The sequence below is a fragment of the Vicugna pacos genome, chromosome 18 (assembly GCF_048564905.1).
Source record: "Vicugna pacos chromosome 18, VicPac4, whole genome shotgun sequence".
Classification (NCBI taxonomy): domain Eukaryota; kingdom Metazoa; phylum Chordata; class Mammalia; order Artiodactyla; family Camelidae; genus Vicugna; species Vicugna pacos.
This window is the reverse complement of record NC_133004.1, coordinates 34,069,601-34,089,603: the sequence shown is the minus strand read 5'-3', so window position 1 is coordinate 34,089,603 and position 20,003 is coordinate 34,069,601. Positions and strand designations below refer to the sequence as shown.

The following is a 20,003-nucleotide window of genomic DNA, read 5'->3' as shown; positions in this document are numbered from 1 at the left end:
CAGCAGCACTTTTCATAACAGCCAAAAAGGAGAAATGAACCAAATGCCCATCAACTGATGAATGAATAAACAAAATGTGGTATATCCATACAATGAAATATTATTCAGCCATAAAAGGAATGAAATACTGATACAACCCTGAAAATATTATGCTAAGTGAAAAAAGACAATTGCAAAAGACTACATATTACACAATTCCATTTTTTTTAGGCAAATGCACATACAGACAGAAAGTAGGTTAGTGGTTGCCTAAGTCAGGGCACAGAGGAAGGGAAGGAATAGGAGGCAATGGCTAAGGGGTGTGAGTTTCTTTACAGGGTGATGAAAACATCCTAAAATTGTGGAGATGAATGCACAACTCTGAATATTCTAAAAACCACTGAACTGTACACTTTAAATAAGCAAATTGGATGATGTGTGAATTACATCTCAATAAAGCTATTATTAACAAAGCAAAGCAAGTTTTTGTCACTTCATGAGAGTGACCAAGTTTGAAGAGGTGTAGAGTAGAACAAAAGGGCACTGAGATGTGATGTCGGGGGCTGGTTAGGCTCAGTCACCAGCTCAGTGGCTCCTGAAACTTCACTAGTAAAATTACAACTCTGGAGGGCAGTCATACTGAGTCAAATTATGAATGTTAAATCCATTGCAAATGCCAATAATCTACTTTATGTGCCTTCTCATGAAAAAAATAAAAAGCCAAAGTACCTAAACAGCAAGTGGTCTGAGATGATAGCAGCTGTTTATAAAAGACTATTTTTAATGGCATCTTTGATAATGACTCCCAGAATGATCCATGCTAAAGAAGCTCTAATTTCACATTTGCTCAAGCATTGATTTGATTTAGCCCATACGACTCCAATCTTGGATAAAGCGTACAAACCACATAATTTTATTTCCTCCTTTATCAAAATTGATTAGGGGGAAAAATTAATTAATGAGGGAACCAATAAGATGTTATAAGCTATTCAAAGAATTCCCAAACCACATGTATACAAGACTATCAAGAATGATAGAGTAAATTTGATTAACAGATAAAAAAAAAAACATTAGACAGAGAACAACTGTGCAGGGGTCTCCTAATCCTTAGTAACACAAACCTGATCACATGGCTGGGGTATTACAAGGGCTGCATAGCCAAAGAGGGACTGGTCTGACTTGAGATTTCTTTAATAGCTTTCCATACTCAGGAGGATTGGGAAAGGCAGGATTAATTTTTAAAATCATTTAAGAATTCCACAAGAATAAAACTCAGCCTTGATCTCTATCTTTCCTCACACCCTACATCTAGTCTGTCAGGAAATCTTGTTGATGGTCTTCAAAATGTATTCCGGATCTGACTGTTCATATCACTACTACGACCCTGGTCAGAACCACTATGGTCTCCCACCCAGATGTTGCCATAGCTTGGTCTCCCTGCTTCTACCCAAATCTTCCAGGAGTCTCTTCTCAACTTGGAGCAGCCAGAGCATCACTTTGTATCAAGAGACAGATCACGTCACCTCACTGCTCAGAACCCTCTCCTGATTTCCATCTCAGGCAAAGTAAAACCAAAGTCCTGGCAATGACACCCAAGGGATCACATGACCTACATGGATCCCAACCTGTCAACTCTCTGGCCTCTTCCCCCACTTATCTCTCCCTCACTCTCTCTGCTCCACTGGCCTCCTTCCTGAGCCTCAGACACACCACACAGCTTCCTCTTAGGGCCTTCATTCTGTTCCTTCTACCTGAAATGCTCTTCCCCCAGGTAGACCCTTGGCCAGCTCCTTCACTTTCTTTGAGCCTTTGCTTAATTTTTACTTTAATGAGGCCAAACCTAACCACTCTATTTAATATTGCTGTTTGTGGCTATCCTCACTATTAATTTCCAATTGCTGCTGTAACAAATTATCATAAACTTAGTGGCTTGAAACAACACAAATTTATTATCTTATAGCTTTGGAGTAACAACCAAATCTGCTGTTTGGAGAGAGAACTTTGGGGGCAGCATGGATAATGGATTGGATGGGGAAACAAAGTAGAAGAAAGGAAGGAGGGAGAGAAACAGGAAGGGAACAGTTTCTACTTACAGTTGACCCTTAAACAACGCTGGGGTTGGAGCACATACCTGCCCAGTGGAAAATCCTCTAATAGCTTTATGGTCAGCCCTTGGCCCTCCATGGTTCCACATCTGGATTTAACCAACTGCTGATTGTGTAGTACTGTATGTATTTATTGAAAAAAGTTCACCTATAAGTGGACTTTCAGAATTCAAACCCATGTTACTGGAGGGTCAATTGTACTAAAATTTTAATAATTGTCATATACTGGACTCAACAATTCCAGTTGCCATAGTCCAGATGGTAACAGTGGAATTGAAGAGAAAGCATCCAGAGATTCTTAGAAGGTAGACTCAATAAGGTTTGTGAGGACTGGTTTGACAAGGGTGGGGAGAGAGTTGGTGGTCTTGATGAGAAAAAAGGGATCAGTTTTGGGGTGCACAGAATGAGTCCAGCTGGGGAGCTCTTGTCCTGGAGATACATCGCATCTGCCTGGATAAAACTAGAAGGTGTCTGGGAAAGAGTGTGGTGCCGAAGAGATGGATTTGGAAGCAGATAGGGAGCAATGAACTTACATCTTGTAAAGGGAAAAATTATGACCCCAAATTTTAACCTTAAATATGTACAAACAAAAAAGTAGATATAATTGCCTTGTTCTTACAGCTCTTTGTACAAGTATAAAACTAAAGCAAAATTTAAAATTAAATATAATTGTGCCAGTATTGGAAATATAAAATATGTTTTAAAAAACAGTAAAATTCAAATGAACAGCATTAATTTAATATGATGGATGATGTTTTCTGAAAAGGAAATTCAAATTAAACCCAGGAGGTACCGTTTCCTACCTACTACAATGGCCAACATTTCAAACAATGACAAGGCCTACCACTTGTTGGCAAGGAAGTGGAGTGACTGAAACATTCACACATTGTTGGAAAATGTAAAATGGCAAAAACACTTTGGAAAATACGGCAGTTTCTCATAAAGCTAAATGTCACCTACCACACGACCCAGCAATTTCACTCCTAGCTCTTTTCTACAAGAGTGATGAAAATATATGTCCAAAAAATATATATGTACAAGGCCTTTTTATTCATACCATCTTCATTCTTAATAGCTAAAAATAGGGAACAATTTAATGGCCATCTATAGGTGAATGGATAAACCAAGCATGGTATCTTTACACAGCAGACGTGTACTCAACAATAAAAAACAAGAGAATACCAAAGCCTGATAGGGAAAGCCAGTTCCTGACTGTCAGGAATGACTTTTCTTTCTCCTTGGTGTGGTTACCAATGCAGTGTTCAAAGAAACCAATGAATTTGTCATAACCCAGGGCATACACATATAAGCTTTTTACATATTACTGCATGTAAATTTTACCTTAAAATATGTATAATATATAAACATTAATAAGAAATAGCATTTCAGAGAGTCTGAGTGGAGCTAATGAGCTGAACGTGTGATTGTCCTTTGACGACAAGTAGCACTGGCAGCATGGTTGACCAGCTGATGGGAATACAGCTTGCAGACTTCAAAGAAGCTTTCTACTCTTTGATAAGGACAGTGATGAACATCAAAAGATTGGAAACTGTGATGAGGTCTCTTGGGCAAAATTTCACAGAAGCAAAGTTTCAGAATAAATTAATGAAGCAAACGATGATGAAAATAGTACAATTAGCTTCCTGGACTTACTGACAATAACGGCAAGAAAAATGAAAGACACAGAGACAGAGAGTAAAGAGGAAATTAGAGAAACATTTCTTGTGTTTAATAAAGATGACACTGGCTATGTTCGTGCAACATAATTACATCACACGATTAAACACTTTGGAGAAAAGTTAACACACGAGGAGGTTGATGAAATGAGCAGAGAAGCAGATACAGGTAATAATAGTCAAGTAAACTCTGAAGAATTTGTATAAATGTCAACAATGTGAGAACATTGTACAGAGTATGTTAAAGTTCTTATACAAAATTATTTATTTGCCTTTTTTCTCCTTGTGAAAAGTGCTTCTTGCTGTCAAAAGAATATTCATGAAAAGTCATGAGGACGTGTTCCTTTACATTTTTCTTCCTTATCTCACTATCACTGTTCTATACCTTATTTTTAAAAGTGCATCAAGTAGCAAGTTGCACATGGCTTACTAAATTATTGGTTTTCAAATTTTGGGGGGTCAGCATCCCTTAACATTTTATTGAAGATTTCTAAGATCTCTAAGACTTTTTATTGATATGAATTACATATATTAAAATGTACTTATTAGAAATTAAAACAGAATTTTTAAATATTTAATTTGTTCATTACAAAATAACATAACCATTATATGTTGACATAAATATTTAAAGACAATTATATCTTCCAAAACAAACAAAAAAAACTAGCAAAAAAAGTGGATGCATTTTACATTTTTGCATCTCTCTCTAATGTCTGGTTTAACAAGAGACTAGATTCTCATATCAGCATTCAATCTGTTGTATCACACTTCGTGTAGCCTCTGGAAAATTCTACTCTACACTAATGAGAGAATGAGAGGTAAATGATGTCTTTCATATTGTTGTTAAAATAGTTTTTACCTCATGGGTCCCCCATGCTCACATTTTGAAAACCACTGACCTAAGTCTTTCAACACATCTAAACTTCGATGGAGTTGGTCAAATAAAAGAACACCAAGGTTATGCCTGTTTTAAAAATAGTTTTCTTTAGGGACAGTCAGCCTGTTGCTGAAATGCAGAGTTTGAATTCTGCCTGAACTATGCAGAATCTATAATATATACCTAAAGGTGTACTACTGCAAAATGAGTTTATTATCCAAGTATCATGCATCATTATTTTGTACTACTTTGTCTTCCACTGTTACTTGCTTTTAAAAGCTTTGTTTTGTTCTTAGAGAAAATCTGCTTGTGGTACTATTTACCTCAAACAAGATATACATTTGATTTCTAATTTAAAAATTACAATTAGTTTTATAAGAAACTGCCATACTAACTACCAAAATAACTACCATTTTATATTCCCACCAGAAATGAATGAGAGTTCCTGTTGCTCCACATCCTTACCAACATTTGGTGTTGTCAGTGTTTTGAAATTCAGCCATTCTAGTAGGCATGTGGTGATATCTTATTGTGATTTAATTTGCAACTCCCTAATGACATGTGATGTTGAGCATATTTTCATATGCATATTTGCCATCTGTGTACCTTCTTTGGTGAGGTGTCTGTTCAGCTCTTTTGCCCACTTTTAATCAGGTTGTTAGTTTTCTTATTGATGAGCTTAAAAGAGTTATTTAAATTTTTTCAATACCAGTCCTTTATCAAATATGTGTTTTGCAAAGATTTTCTCCAAGTTTGTGGCACTGTCTTTCATAGTGCATAATGTGGGGCCAACTGGCATTCTTCAAAGACCAGTGACCCCCATTCCTGGGCTCTCAGATGTCTGCCTGAGATCTCTTAACAGATAAAGTACATTCTTTACTGGGCATATTTGCCCTAACAAACTAATAGCCCTAGGTAATAGCCTAATCTCACAATAGCTCAGGCTGGCTAGTTTCAGCCCACGTTATCAGAGTCATAAACCCAACCGCCTTCACAGAGCCTAACCTTCTTATTTCACCTACAACCAGAGAGTAGTGCACAAGCCAATCAGGCATCTTGTGACCCTACCTTATAAAGACTCCAACAACCGACCCTCAGCGCTCACACAGGTACCTCTCATCTGTGTGATCTGCTGTTGTCTACAGCAGCGCCCTAATAAACTCCTTTTCTATTCTTCTCCTTTGCCTTTGGTAAATTCTTTTACTACCCCCAACACCGACCCGCCTTGTTCCCCAACACATAAGTTTTTAATTTTAATGAAGTCCAATTTATCAATTTTTTCTTTCATGAATCATGTTTTTGGTGTTGCAATTAAAAAGTCATGGTCAAGTCCAAGGTCACCTATGTTTTTTCACCTATGGTATTTTCTAGGAAGATTTTACAGTTTTGCCAGAGGTTGGGGGGGGGAGTAAAAGAAGGACAAATTGGTGGAATAGAGGGAATTTTTTGGGCAATGAAAATATTCTCTATGATACAGTAGTGAACAACATATGTCATTATATATTTGTCAAAATACTCAGAATGTAAAAACAAAATAAAACAAAATAGATAGAATGTACTCCCCCCAAAATGACCCCTAATATAAACCACTGGACTTTAGTTAATAATAATGTGTCAATACGGCTCATTCATTATAACAAATGTACCACACTACTTCAAGATGTCAATGCAGGGAAACAGTGGGAGAAGGGGCTATGTGGGAACTCTCTGTGCTTTCTGATCAATTTTTCTGTGACCCTAAAACTGCTGTAAAAATAAAGTCTATTTTTTTAATTACCATTACCCCCAAATTAGTACAAAATCAGCAAGCATTACAAAATGAAATCAATAAAATTCAAGGCTCTGTTTGTTCATGATTATCAGAACTCATATTCCACCAACACTGCCCACAGGCAGTTTTTGAAAGCCCATTTGAAAGGATCAACTCCTTTTATCTTAGTGGAACTGTTCTGTTCACTTGAAGATATGGTGAGGGTTGTGGCGTATGGAAATATGCATGAAAATGATTATCCAATCCAATGTGTGATGGAATTGGGGACAGAGAGTTTGTTCGTGAAGTAATTACTACTTCACTTACTGTTATGAACGATTGCTAGTTGGTATTTACAAAGCAAAAGCCTCACCTCAGAGCTGCTCACGGAGAAGGGTGGCCTGTAGGTACAGGTGTTGAGGTTGGCGTGCCTGGGCTTTGGCTGCTGACTATCCATCATTTTTCTCCAGCCCAGCTACTGGGAAAATTTGATTCATCCAATTTGATAGGATATCATCGAGCTTTCGCCTGGCAAGAATCACATATGTTAAGAATGGCCATGAGTCTGGGGGTATAGCTCAGTGGCAGAGCGTGTGCTTGGCAAACACAAGGTCCTCGGTTCAATCCCCAGTGCATCCGTTAAGGGGAAAAAAAAATTTTTTTTTAGTTAAAAAAAAAAAAAAGAATGGCCATGAAAGCACCGATTACTGTAACTTGTTCTTAAGGGAACCTTGGGCCTAGGTGGGGTTTTGTAAAAGGGGAATTAAATTGTTAAAAACTCATCGCAGTCTCTCTAGCCTTGATGAGCAGAGAGAGTCTTCTGGTCATTGAAGAGGCGTGTTCTTTTGTGGGATAGAGATCATCAAGCTTGTTCATGGCCTCTTTCTGAACAACAGCTTAGTTTTCCAAGAACCTCTGCATTGGGAAGGGAGTCCTTGGAGAGCAGACCTGAATTTTGAGGATACTACTGGGGTTATGCCCCCTTTGTAAGAAATGGACCTCCTGACTTAAAAACCAAGGAATTCTGTTGAAAAGAATCTTTCCCTAAGACCCTGATCTATGTTGGAAACATGAAAAGTTAGTTTCTGAATCTGTAATATTGTAGGCCACATACTGTATGTCGGAGACCTCACTGAGGTACAGCCCCCCCTACAAAGCACTATAAGCAGATAGTGTAGGGAGTCCCTTCTCTTGACTTAAGAGAAGCCATTTTTGGCCTCAGCCATTTTGGGATCTAAACCTGGCTTGCCCTTAAACAGGTCTCACCAATTAATGATCTTAAGGGAACAAAAGAACAAAATGTTACCAAGCAGGATTAGTAACAATAGCAAAGATAACAAATCAGTTGTAAAGACTCCCAGTTCTGTTTGAACAGTAAAGACTATCCTGAAGCATTTTCTTGAGCTGTTTTGCAGAATTTAAGTCCCCCAGGTGCTCAACCACTAGATCAACTGTAACCTAAGGGATGATGATGTTGACCTGTTCTGACCCTCGTGATGTCAATCAACTAAAGCTTGGACTCCATCCAAGCCCCTTCATGAATATGCATGGACCCTTAGCTTAAAAATTCCCCAATTTTACTATTCAGGGAGACACTGCTTTGGGAAAGACCCCGGTGTTCTCCTTACTTGCTGCAAGTAATAGATCCTTCCTTCTCCAACTCTTTGGCTTGGCTGTGACTTTTGGCTGGACATCCAAAAGGCAAACCCAGTTTTCAGGTAACACCACCATCCCACTGTCTCTATGGGGCACTGTGTGAGTCTGTGTGTGTGTGTGTGTGTGTGTGTATTTCATTTCCCCCAGGAAATACTATATTCCAGCTTTCCCCTACATTTTGTAATATGCAGGCCATATGTAGTGTAATATACATTTGCAATATGGCAGGCTGCTGAGTCAAGGTTCATCTACCACAGCTCTGACTTCAAATTTCATCAGGGCAGTCTGTGTTTCAGAAAGCAAACAGGAGAGGGTGGACACCCAGCCCAACACTGGCCAACTCACCAGTCTGAAGATACAAGCTGTTCAAATTGTGCTCAATCCCTCTGATTTTCTGAGTCTCCCTTTGCTCCCAAGGGAGCAATGAAATAAATTCACTTCTCCCAAGGAATTCTCAAACGTACACTTGCCACCAAGAGTGGACCTCTCTTTCTAGAACTCATATCTTAAATCCCTCTCTTCAAATCCCCTCTCTCCTTAAATTATCTCCCCCCATCTGCAAAGGAAGCAAAACCAGATAGTGAGGTAGGCAGTCAGCTTCAGTGGGGAAAGGAGGCCCATGTAATGTGGAGACTGGTGGGTAATGTGGCAAACTGAAAGGCACTCACATCTGAAGGTTCTTACAGCTGTGCTGGACAAACCAGATGTAGGAACAGGAAGTCCAGTTCAATCACCAGCAGCCAATGTGGGGTGTTTGATCTCCATTTTATAGCACAAATTGTTTAGTATGAATTACAGGGCTCTTCCCAGCCTGGCCACCAACAGCCTGCCTGCCCTTCAGGTCCAGCCACTTCTACCCACGTCCCTACACTCTGTTTACATGACATAATCTCACGTATTCTCCCAAATGAGCAAGATTTGCTTGTTCATTTCCCCCCTCCACATTTATTCAGCACATAATATGTACCAGGCACTATAACAGGTGCTGAGGAAACAATGGTGAGTAAGAGTTTCAGCCCTCATGGAGCTTACAGGGTAGTGTCAGCAAAATTAATCAACTGATCCAAGAAAGAAGTGGAAAGTTTTATTTGGGCCAAATTAAGGATGATAACCCAGGAATGGCCTCTCAGAAAGCTCTAAGAAATGTCTTGCTCTGTTAGAAGCCAAAGCACACTTATACAAGTTTTTTGAGACAGCAGGCTGGGCATTAAGTGACATATTCTTGGGAGTTTACACAACCCAGATCTGCAAGGGCAAGGGGTGGGTCACCGTGAACCCTTACAAGACCGAGAAGGAATGTTATCTTTTAAGGACTTGTCTTGTTGGTGCTGGGGAATGTTGCTCTCTATGGCCGAGCAGGTATTTCCTCTGATGGGGAGGTCGGATTGATGCATAACTGTGCAGGTGCACAGTGCACAGTGGAGGGGAGAGAGGAGGCCAAGGGACAGAAAAGATTTATGTTTACATTTTTCTTTGTCTTGCCATAAAATATGAAATTTATCTCACAGTAGTGAGGAAACATACATGTTAACAGACAGTGATCAGACTGTGTTAAGCATTATGAGAAAAGTACAGGATTTTGACTGAAATTGACATGAGAGGTGCCTTGGCAGATCAGGAGAGAGATGGGTTTGGGAAGGCTTCTCAGAGGAGTAGATGTCTTAGCTGAGGCTAAAGATGAGCTAAGGAAGCAAAGATGAGAGTGAAAGAGTGAGGGGGGAGCTAGAGAGAAGGTTTCCAGGAAGAGGGAACAGTACTTATAAAGGTCCCTAAGGAAACTGGCCTTCCATGTGGCTGGAGAGTAAGGATGTAGGGAGGGGTGGCACAAGATAAGACTAGGGAGGTGAGCAGAGGCCAGATCTTTCCAAGCCTTGTGGTCAAATGAGGAGTTCAGGTTTGTCCTCAGGGCAAGAGGCAGCCACCAACAATAGTTTTTAATCAAGGACCATTTTGACCCAAATTTGCCTTTTAGAAGAATCCCCGGGGATCCCCGTGGCTTCACTGTGGAGAACAGGCTGAAGTGAGCAAGCCTGGAGGGAAAGAGGACAATTAGAGGGCCCTCATAATAAATTAGCCAGAGATGATGATGGCCTGGCCTGAGGAGTGGCAGTGGGGGCCAGTGGGGGGAAGCATGGACCAGTCTTGAGAGGTAGATCTGACATAACTCAGAGATTTAGTGAGGGTGGGGAGAAAGACGAGAGGAGGTGTTGATGATGAATTTGGAGTGCCCTGGTCCCCTACTCATCCTTTCGGCTTAATTCTCTCAGTCTTCATGGGCCCTCTAGGTACCTTCTTACCCACTGCTCCCAGCACTCTGCCCCACTGCGGGTTAGCACGCCATACTGACTGATGGTGAGAGGCTGGGTGTCTTTCTTCCTTATTGTGTTAGGCTGGGACCCTGAACCAATCAGGGTCAAATTGGGAGATGGAAGCCACACAGTAATTTGAACAGCTAAATTTTAATATCGAGAATTATTAACCATAACAGGGGATTTGAATAAAGAGGGACTGGCTAGTAAAAAGTAAAGAGAATTCTAAAGAATATAAGATCAGCTGATATAGTGCATGCATCACCTCCAAGGCTGAGGTAGAGCACCAGGGCTGAGATTCAGACCTTACTGGAGAGAATGTGGCCATTGGTAATTGGGCAAATAAGTCACTTGGTGCTATACCAATGGTAGTTGCTGGAAATTTGCCCTCCAGAACTGGCCAGAAACCTACTTTCTAGGGTGCAAGAAAAGTCATTCATGGAGAGGTGTCCCAATGGAGGCACCCTGCCACAAAGCCAACCAAGGGTGGGGGGTGTTTCAGAGGGAAACTACTGGCTGCTGGGTGCTGCTGGTCACTGTCACCGCCAGAGTGGGCTCTGGAGGAGATACCTAAGCTGCAGAACCCTGGTGCTAGAGAAGCCATCTGCACTGCAGGAGCTGGGCACTGAGGAACCCAGGCACGCTGCAGGAGCCTGCTAAAAGGGTACATTTGAATGAGAAGGAAGATCCCTTCCTCCTCTAATTACTCTCCAGAGCCCTCTGGAGACAAAGATTAAATGGTCCAGCTCCACTTTTGCATAACAAGCAATGAAGGGTGAAATTGGAGCCAAGAGGGAATAAATTGGTAACTGGCGCAGACCTCCTCCTGCTTATCACAGCTGCTGGAATACCACATGGGGGTAGAAATCAACATGGCAGGGAGGGTTTGGAATGGAGAAATGTATACTCAAGTCCACTGTCCATTTTTAAACAGGGTTGTTTTTTGGTTGTTGTTGAGTTGTAGGACTTCTTCATATATTCTGGTTATTAATCCTTTACCAGAAATATGATTTGCAAATATTTCCTCCCATCCTGTAAGTTGCTTTTCCACTCTCTTGATAGTGTCCTTTGAGGCACAAAAGTTTTCAAGTTTGATGAAGTCCACTTTATCTACTTTTTCTTTTATTGCCTGTGCTTTTGGTGTCATATCCAAGAAGTGATTGCCAAATCCAACGCCATGAAGCTTTTCCACCATGTTTGCTTCTAAGAATTGTATAGAGTTAGGTTTTATGTTTATGTCTTTAATTCACTTTGAGTTAATTTTTGTATAAGATATAAGGTAAAAGTCCATCCTTTCACATATGGATATCCAGTTTATCCAAAACCATTTGTCAAAAAGCATTTGACCATATATGCAAGGGTTTATTTCTGGGTTCTCTATTCTATTCTATTGGTCTATATGTTTGCCTTATTCCAGTTCTACACTGTTTTGATTACTGTAGCATTTGCCTCTTAAATTCTGTGAAAAATTAAAACTGGGGTTACAAACAAAAATTGTAACAATACTGGTTTTTATATATTTGCCAAGGTATTTACCTTTAACAAGGATCTTGATGTCTTCATAAGGTTTCAAGTTACTATGTAGCATCCTTTTCTTCCAACCTGAAGGAGTCCCTGGAGCATTTCTCATAGGACAGGTCTAGTGGTAATGTGTGGGAGAGTGGTATGTTGGGGAGGGGAATGGAATGAAGGTAGTCAAAAGATACAAACTTCTAGTTATAAGACAAATAAGTACTAGGGATACAACATACACCATGATAAATATAATTAACACTGCTGTATGTTATATACAAAAGTTAAGAGAGCAAATCCTAAGAGTTCTCATTACAAGGAAAAAAATTTTTTTCTATTTAATTCTGTATCTATATGAAATGATAGATATTCACTAAACTTTCCGCGGTCATTATTTCATTATGTATGTACGTCAAATCATTATCACCTGCACCTTAAACTTGAACAGTGCTATATGTCAACTATATCTCAATAAAACTGTAAGAAAAAATGTAAATCAGGGTAACCAAATTGTCTTAGTTCATGAGGGAAAGAACTCTAGCTAATAAATGTGGGAAAATGATTGAATTAGAAAATTATCATTTCCCAGCCCCTAATGAAATAATAGCAAATGAACATAATAACAAATAAAGCAATGAACTATGGATGAAACTATCAGATGAAAGTTCATTGTGGAACTTTACAATTGCAGGGACAGGCTGTCACCACCTGAGTCCACAGATCACAAAAATTGGGACAATGAGCTATTGTGGGTCTCCTGGTGTGAAGCCAACACACATCACTTCCTAGGAAAGTGAACTGGAGTATAAACCAGCCTCTAGAAGTAACCTCAGTTTACAAGATATGAGAGAGAGAGGAACAAGTTAAACTACACCACAAAGAAGCAGACAAAGCCACAAAGTGAGGCATTTTACAGGACGATTGACCCATTTTTTTCCAACAAGTAATGTCAGGGAAAAATAAAAAGGGCAGGAGATCCTTATAAGAGACTTTACTACCATACAAGCAAAGTTCACTGCAGATTTTGTACCTATTCTGAGTTGTATGTATGCTAATGTCTTTTAGACAATCAGAGAAATTTGATTCTGGACTGAGTATTAGATATTAACAGGGCCAACTTGATTTTGCCCAGTGTGAAAATGGCGTTGAGGTTATGTAAGAAATAAGCCTAGTTTTTTAGAGCTGTATATTGAGATAGAGAGGGGTGAAATGACTAAGGTCTGCAGCAGAGGAAAACAGGGATGCAGCAGAGGAAAACGGATACAACAGATGTGACAGGAATCTTGGTAATTGTTGAATCCATGTGATAGGATATGGGAGTTTTTCTAATTTCACTTATGAAAATGTGTGTATTCTCATAAGTTTCTAAAGAGGTTTTTTAAACGAGATAATGTGTGGGAAGAGTGGTACAGGAATAAATGTTAGTTTCTCTCCCAGTAGCAGATGTAAGACACATGGGTGGAAGAGAAAATCCCCTAGGTGTTTTATTAAAAACACTCTCCTGGGACCTGTTCATTTAAGGAACTACCAAAATTGCCCTCAGAGCGTGGTATGTAGGCCACGCCCCACCAGGGATATGACTTCAAAATGCAGAAAAAAACTCAAATTTGCAACTTGGTCAGAGACTCAGCCAGATCAAATATCTGAGAAGCGTTTTTTTTTTTTTTTAAGTAGAGAATTATTTTCGATGTATTAAAAAGAAAATCCCCAAGGGGGGAAGCTGCAATTTTTGTGGGAAGATAATTATCTGTGCTAGTTAAACCAAACCAAAACATAGGCATTCTTCGCAATAACTCCCTGAGAGCAGCGTTTAGGGAGACAGTAATTAGGTAATTAGACCTGGGAGTCACCGCAGAGCCTCGGGTGCCGACAGGTGTTAATGACTCTGGCTCCGCGGTGCAGGCGGGAGGTAGACCTAGCCTATTCGGAGCGGCGGGACACCGGGCCTGATTCCTCTCGCCTCCGCTGCTCTAGCGGAGCATCCTTCCCCCTATGCCTGCGGAGAAGGGCGCAGCCGGACGGGCTCGCGCTGATTCCCCCGCTCGGGCGCTCCCGACTCTCAGCCCTCACCGAAAACTGCCGGCGCATCAGGTTACCACGCTTAGCGCTCCCAGACCCAGGGATTTAAGCACCCGCGGATAATCCGAAACTGCGCTCCGTTCCGGGCCTTGCATCAGGCAGTGACTTTTCCTTGTTCATCACTTGCTTAATACAGTACTCCTTATCAAACATGTGGGCTGTGTAAAGGAAAAAGAACTAATGTATGTCCCTACCAGCCAGAAATGCTTTTAGCATTCTGATGCTTTTCAGTCTAGTGTGTTAAAATATATTACTGGGATACCAGAGACACTACTTCAGAAGCTAATTTTTCACTTTACATCATTGTTGAGCAGTTACTATGCCTATCAAAACGTTTATTGCTGATAAAAGTCCTCCGGGGGAATGCACAGCCCCCCTCCTCATGGTTCATATTTGGATAATTTCCCACTTTCGACAAACATAAAGAAGTGTTCGGACCGATTTTGCCAAATACTCCACTCGCGCCGGCAGCGCACAGGTCCGGGCGGCGGAAGAGATCACTGTTCCCGCGCGTGAAGCCCAGAGGCCCCGTGCAGGGCACTGGCCCTGCTCTGTGACGTCAGACCCAGGCCCCGCCCCCTCACTCGGAGCCAATCGAAGGGCGGGGCGGGGTCCTCCAGAAGAGCGCGGGCGCGCGGGCGGGCGGGCGCCCACGGGGTCCGGAGAGATGGACCCAGCCATTCCCAGGGTCCAGGCTCAGGCCCGGCCGTCTCCACCCGAGGCGTGGCCGCCGGTGGGCTTGGAGGAAGAGCTCTATGACTGTCCAGATTACTACTACCTGCGTGACTTCCCGGCCTGCGGGGCCGGGCGCAGCAAGGGCCGGACCCGGCGCGAGCGGGAACTGCGCACCAACTGGCCGGTGCGCGGCGGCCACGAGCGCAAGATCGCACAGAAGCTCCTCAATGGCCAGCGCAAGCGTCGCCAGCGCCAGCTGCAGCCTCGGCCGCGCACCCGTCTCGCCTGAGCGCCGGTGCGTACGGGCAGCCACCGGCCAGGACCCAAGGGACTCGACTGCCCCCTGCGACTCGACCCGGGCACAGTCGCCCCCTTTTGAGGCTGCCCCGCCTAGCGAGTCAGATCTGGGCCTGCTAAACCCCCAGCTTATCTCCTGGCTTCAGTTGGAATGGTGTAAAACTCCACCTTTGGGAATTTTGTAATTGGGTAAAAGGGGCCAGGAAACGCAGAAAACACCACTTTAAAAATACAAGCGAGAGATTTGCTTCCAGTGTTTATGCACGCACTAAAGAGAATAATAGGATTTTTTTGTCTGATTTTCTACAGGATACCCAAAGGACTTGATAAAAAGTATTTTCTGACTCCAGCTGTTACTGTGGTCCTAAGGGGCAGAGAGTCCATGTTGCTCAACAGAACTTCTTTTCAACATCGCTTAAGTTTACTTCTTCAGTATCTTTTCCTTACTGATTGTTAATTAAGTAACATCCAAGTGGGTAAGCCTTTTTAGGGTTTTTAATTAAAAGAGAGCAGCAAGAATGGCATTTTAACTCTGGGTTCTTTTTTTTTTTCTTTCAGCTGCTGCGGTAACTCATTTAAATTCCATAAATATCCGAGTTCTTGTGTATAAAGTCACAAAGGTGAATAGGGGCAGAACAAAGAGGAATCTGAACAAGTTTTCAACCCAAGTGTCATACTCCTGTGCAGCTTTACTATTTGCTTGCCAGGAGTATTTTAAATTGTAATAATACATATTAAACAATTACCAGGCTTTGTGCACTACTGACCCCACAACAATCCTTTGAAATGAATGCTATCTACATTTTACAGAGGGGATTCTGAGGCACAGAGAATTCAAGTAACTTTCTAAAAGTCACTCAGCTAGTTAGAGCAAGCATACCCAAAAGCATTTACTCTTTCCCGCATCACAGTTTCCCCCAACTGTAAACATCCTTGTGGTTCACAACCACCCACAAACTCCATGCCCCAGGACTAGAGATACAGTTTTTAAAGTATGCAGAGCACAACAGGGTCCCTTTTCTTTGTCTTCAGTCTGCAGTCAGGCCTCTGTGCCCAGTGGTGAGCCCGGGGTTAGGAGAGAAGGGCAGTGTCCTGGAAGGAGCAACCTGAATTTTAATCCTAGCTCTGACTGTTTATCAGTCTGGCATTCAGCAAACTTCTGAGTGGTAACTACTTAGAAGTTCCACCAAGCTTCAGGTTTCTCATTTGTAAAAAAATGGGAATAATACTGGATGACCTTGCCAAAGTGGATTATAGATAAAATATATAAACCTCTGACAGTTAAGGTCTTGGCACATGATCAGTGCTCAGTAAATGGTAATTACTTTTCAGTTTACAGAACACAATCCCAGCTCTCCTTCCTCTCAAGTCACAAGTCTTAAATTCTTTCACTCACTTCATTAATTCTTTTTAAATGTCTCTTAACATTCAGGCAGTGTGGTATGGTAGGAGTCCCGGTTTTGGAGTCAAACTCCTACATGGACTTGTGAAGCTGCTTAAACTCTAAGCATCTGTTTCCTTACCTATAAAATAAAGATGATATAGTACCTACTTCAAGAGTTCTTGTGAAGCATAAATGAAATAATGCATGTAAAGCTCTTAGTTCTGGCAGATAATACTCAAATAATTAGTAATAATGTCCCCACTGCCACTGTCTTAGCCTTCAGGATTTTTTTCTTTACTCCTAGTCTGCTGTGTCTCAGGCATGCCCAGATTAATCTTCCTGAAGACCATTTTCATCATATAAAAATCCTCAATGACTGCTCTAACCTTGTAGGATTAAAAAGCTTAGATTCCTCATATTGTGCTGAAAATCATCTATTGGATTTTCTTAAATTTGTTTCCCACAACTTCCAAAAACACATTCTGGTTCTTGACACAGGTCTAATATCCTCTATCGTCACCATATTCAGTTCTGCTTCTTCATTTGAATCTGTGCTGGCCTACTTAGTGTGCCCTTTATAATTTTAATTTTTATGAAACTAATTCCACTTATATTTAAGTGCCACTTTCTCCCTGAAGCCTTCATCCCACATTGAATGTTCATTCCTTTAAAATCCTTTAGAACTTCGTATAAACACCACTTAACTACTTGTTTATATGGTATTTTGTACCTTTAGATGAACAGTTAAATTCACCCCCTTTTTTGGTCTGCTATGTGCAAGGCACTATATTCATCTTAGTTATCAAAAAAAAAAAAAAAAAGAAAACGAAAACATAGTGTATGGACCTTAATGTCTTAAACATCTCAGTTCCTACACAATTCCTCCTATAAAGTACAGCATACTCAGAGAGACACAAGCTATTTTAAAGCAACACTGTAAAGGGTTCTAACTAGATTAGAGCTTTTAAAATTTAAATATGGTCACGGTAGGAATTATGTGCTGTGTAAAAATTACTATTTTGTTTCTGTGGGTCAAGAAATTGGGAGTGGCTTGACTAGGTGGTTACAACTCAGAGTCTCTGATTAGGTTGGAGAGGATTTAGGCTTCACTTTTTGAATGGAGTGTCAAGAGATCTGAGGACATATTTTAAACTACACATTGTAGGTTTAATTATTGTGTGTTCATTGTAGACAAATTGGAGAATACATACAAAAAAAACAAGGAAGCAAGGAAGAAATCACTATCCAATGGATAACATCTTGGATACTTGGATGTATATAATTTCAGTCTTTAAAATATATATGAATTTTCTCAAATATAAACATACTATGTACACTATTTCATAACCTGCTCTTTCACTTAATATTCTGTGAAGGTACTTCTCATGTCAGATATTCTTTCATAACATTTTACATGGCTGCAAAGCATTCCACCATATGTATGTATTATAACTTATTTAACTAATTCTATATTGCAGGACACTGATTATTTCAGGTATTCCCTATTTTGTGCATTTTGTTAAATCAACATCCTTATGGCTAATCTCTCTCCACCTTCATGTCTTTCTTAAATTCTTAAGATGTGGAACTTCTCGATTCATGTCTTTCTTAAATTCTTAGACATGGAACTTCTCGAACAGAGTCTGCACAATTTTAAAACTTCTCACATCTACCACCTAATTTCAGTAGAATTTTTACTGCAGTCATCAAGAGTCCATTCAGCCAAATGTCTGTATCAAATATCTGTAACAATGTCTCCAACAGTTCTTTGTTCAAATTTTGATCACCATTATGGAATTTGTTGAGAATGACTGAAATCACTGTGGCATGAGAAGTTGTTATATAAATTTTACTAAAGTGTGAACTTAAGCACACCTATGCCACCAAACTACAATTGCTATGTAGCATTATCTTCTTTTCAGTTCCCAACTTTGCTATTAGTTTTAATTAACTTTTTACATGTTCTTGCTTTTTGAATAGAGGTACTATATTAACTGTTTCAAAATTTTAAAAACAAAATGTTATCAAAGTCCCACCCCTATGCCACAGTCACCCAGTCCTACTGCCTGAAGGCACTCCATGTTATCAGATAAAGATACATTATGCGTGTCCAATATAGTCTTTTCTCTCCATTTCACACAAATAATAGCACTCTATACTTCAGCTCCTTGCTATTCCAGTTTATCTTGGAAACCATTTCATATCAACATGCAGAAAAGAATCTTTCCTTTTTATAGCTGCATATTGTGTGAATGTGCCATTTAAAAAAATTTGTATTTTACTGACAGGAATTTAGGCTGTTTGTAATCTTTTACTATCACAACATAACCTTGTACAAACATCTGTTATTCTCTCCTCAATTTAGGAATTAATGATTTATCCAAGTACGATTAAAATTGTCTTTGTTCTGGTCTAGATGCCTGTTTGTGCAAAGCTCTGCTCATTCTAAGTTCTTCTTGTGCCACAATGTCCTTTATAATAAAGTTCCTTTCTCTGTCTCTTTTTTATGAATTATCCAAAGGCAAATACAAAGGCTTATCATTTGTAAAGCTTTAAGAAATTTTGTGAAAATAAAACTTTGTTTTTCACAAAAGGTTTTTGCATTATTTACCCTTCAGTTCCACAAACATTTTGCTGTTGCTGGAAAGACTGTGTTAAACTCTGCTACCTCTGGCGGAAGGGGGACATTTCTGCCAAGCGGAAGGGGGACATTTCTGCCAAGCAGAAATGGAGGTTCTACCTTTGCTTTCTCTCCTCCATTAAATACCAACCTAACCCCAAGGACTTTCCCATTAAAATTCTCATGAAATGCCACTAGTTAACTTGTGCTATTGTATAAGTACTGTTAAAAGCATTTCACACCAAGTATCACGAAAGCACAGATCCTTGGGGCCTCTGCAATTGCTGTTCTCTCTGCCTCAATAAACATAAGGCTTGCTTCCTCAAGGACTCCATTCAAATACTGCTTCTCCAACTTCTAACTCCCAATCTCCCTTACCCTGCTTTTGCTTCATATCAAGACCACCTAATTTACGTAGGTGTTTTGTGTCTCCCCTCCCTGAATTTAAACTCCAAGAAGGTAGTCTTGTTTCATTTCCTGCTCTATCTCCAGAACCTAGCTAGCACCTGTAGATCATACAGAACAGCTTATTTACCAGTATTCGTTAACACCATCCCAAGTAGGGGCACAAATTCTAGAATATATGTGAAAGGGGTTTGAAAATGTATGAAATAAATAAACGTAAGGCGTTATTACTGTCTGAATATAACCTCTGGATCCACAGACAAAATACAAGTAGAACCAACTCAACTCGGTCGATCCCTAAAGTTTTCTGTTTTCTTCATTTCAGTTCTTATTACGGGCCCACACTGGACCTCAAAAAATATTTACCCAAATAAGTAAGTTAATAGTGAGAAAGGTTAAGCAACTTGCTCAAGGTCCTGCAGCATTTATGCCAGAGGTCTGACTCTCTCTCAAAGTTGGAGCTGACCTACCATGTTAATAACGCAAACGTTTGAAGGTAGCAGCGACGGTCTTTATGCCCTAGGAAGCAAACAGCTAGCGGCTCTGACTCGTACCACGATCCGAGGACAATGTTTGCCGGACAACCACAATCACTTCCGGCTTCATAAAAAGCCCTGGAGCCGAGCTCCTGACGTCTAATGCGTACGACAAGGCGCCGCCGTGACGTCCTGCTCTTCCA

General features: G+C 40.5%; 1 protein-coding gene, 1 long non-coding RNA gene and 1 pseudogene across 2 annotated transcripts in view; 2 read left to right on the top strand and 1 right to left on the bottom strand.

The window, feature by feature from the left end:
* LOC140687116 (uncharacterized) overlaps nucleotides 1-19,923 on the bottom strand; it is a 52,298-nt gene extending 32,375 nt beyond the window's left edge. The window contains exon 1 of the long non-coding RNA XR_012061225.1: nucleotides 19,795-19,923. This is a non-coding gene — a long non-coding RNA (uncharacterized lncRNA). The remainder of the gene's footprint in view (nucleotides 1-19,794) is intronic.
* On the top strand, nucleotides 3,540-3,967 carry LOC107033290 (neo-calmodulin pseudogene; annotated as a pseudogene).
* On the top strand, nucleotides 14,567-15,347 carry NUPR2 (nuclear protein 2, transcriptional regulator). Its single transcript, XM_031687385.2, has 2 exons — nucleotides 14,567-14,913; nucleotides 15,225-15,347. The coding sequence occupies exon 1, from the start codon at nucleotides 14,611-14,613 to the stop codon at nucleotides 14,905-14,907; it is 297 nt and encodes a 98-aa protein (XP_031543245.2). The 5' UTR covers nucleotides 14,567-14,610; the 3' UTR covers nucleotides 14,908-14,913; nucleotides 15,225-15,347.
* Nucleotides 19,924-20,003: the final 80 nt, after the last annotated feature.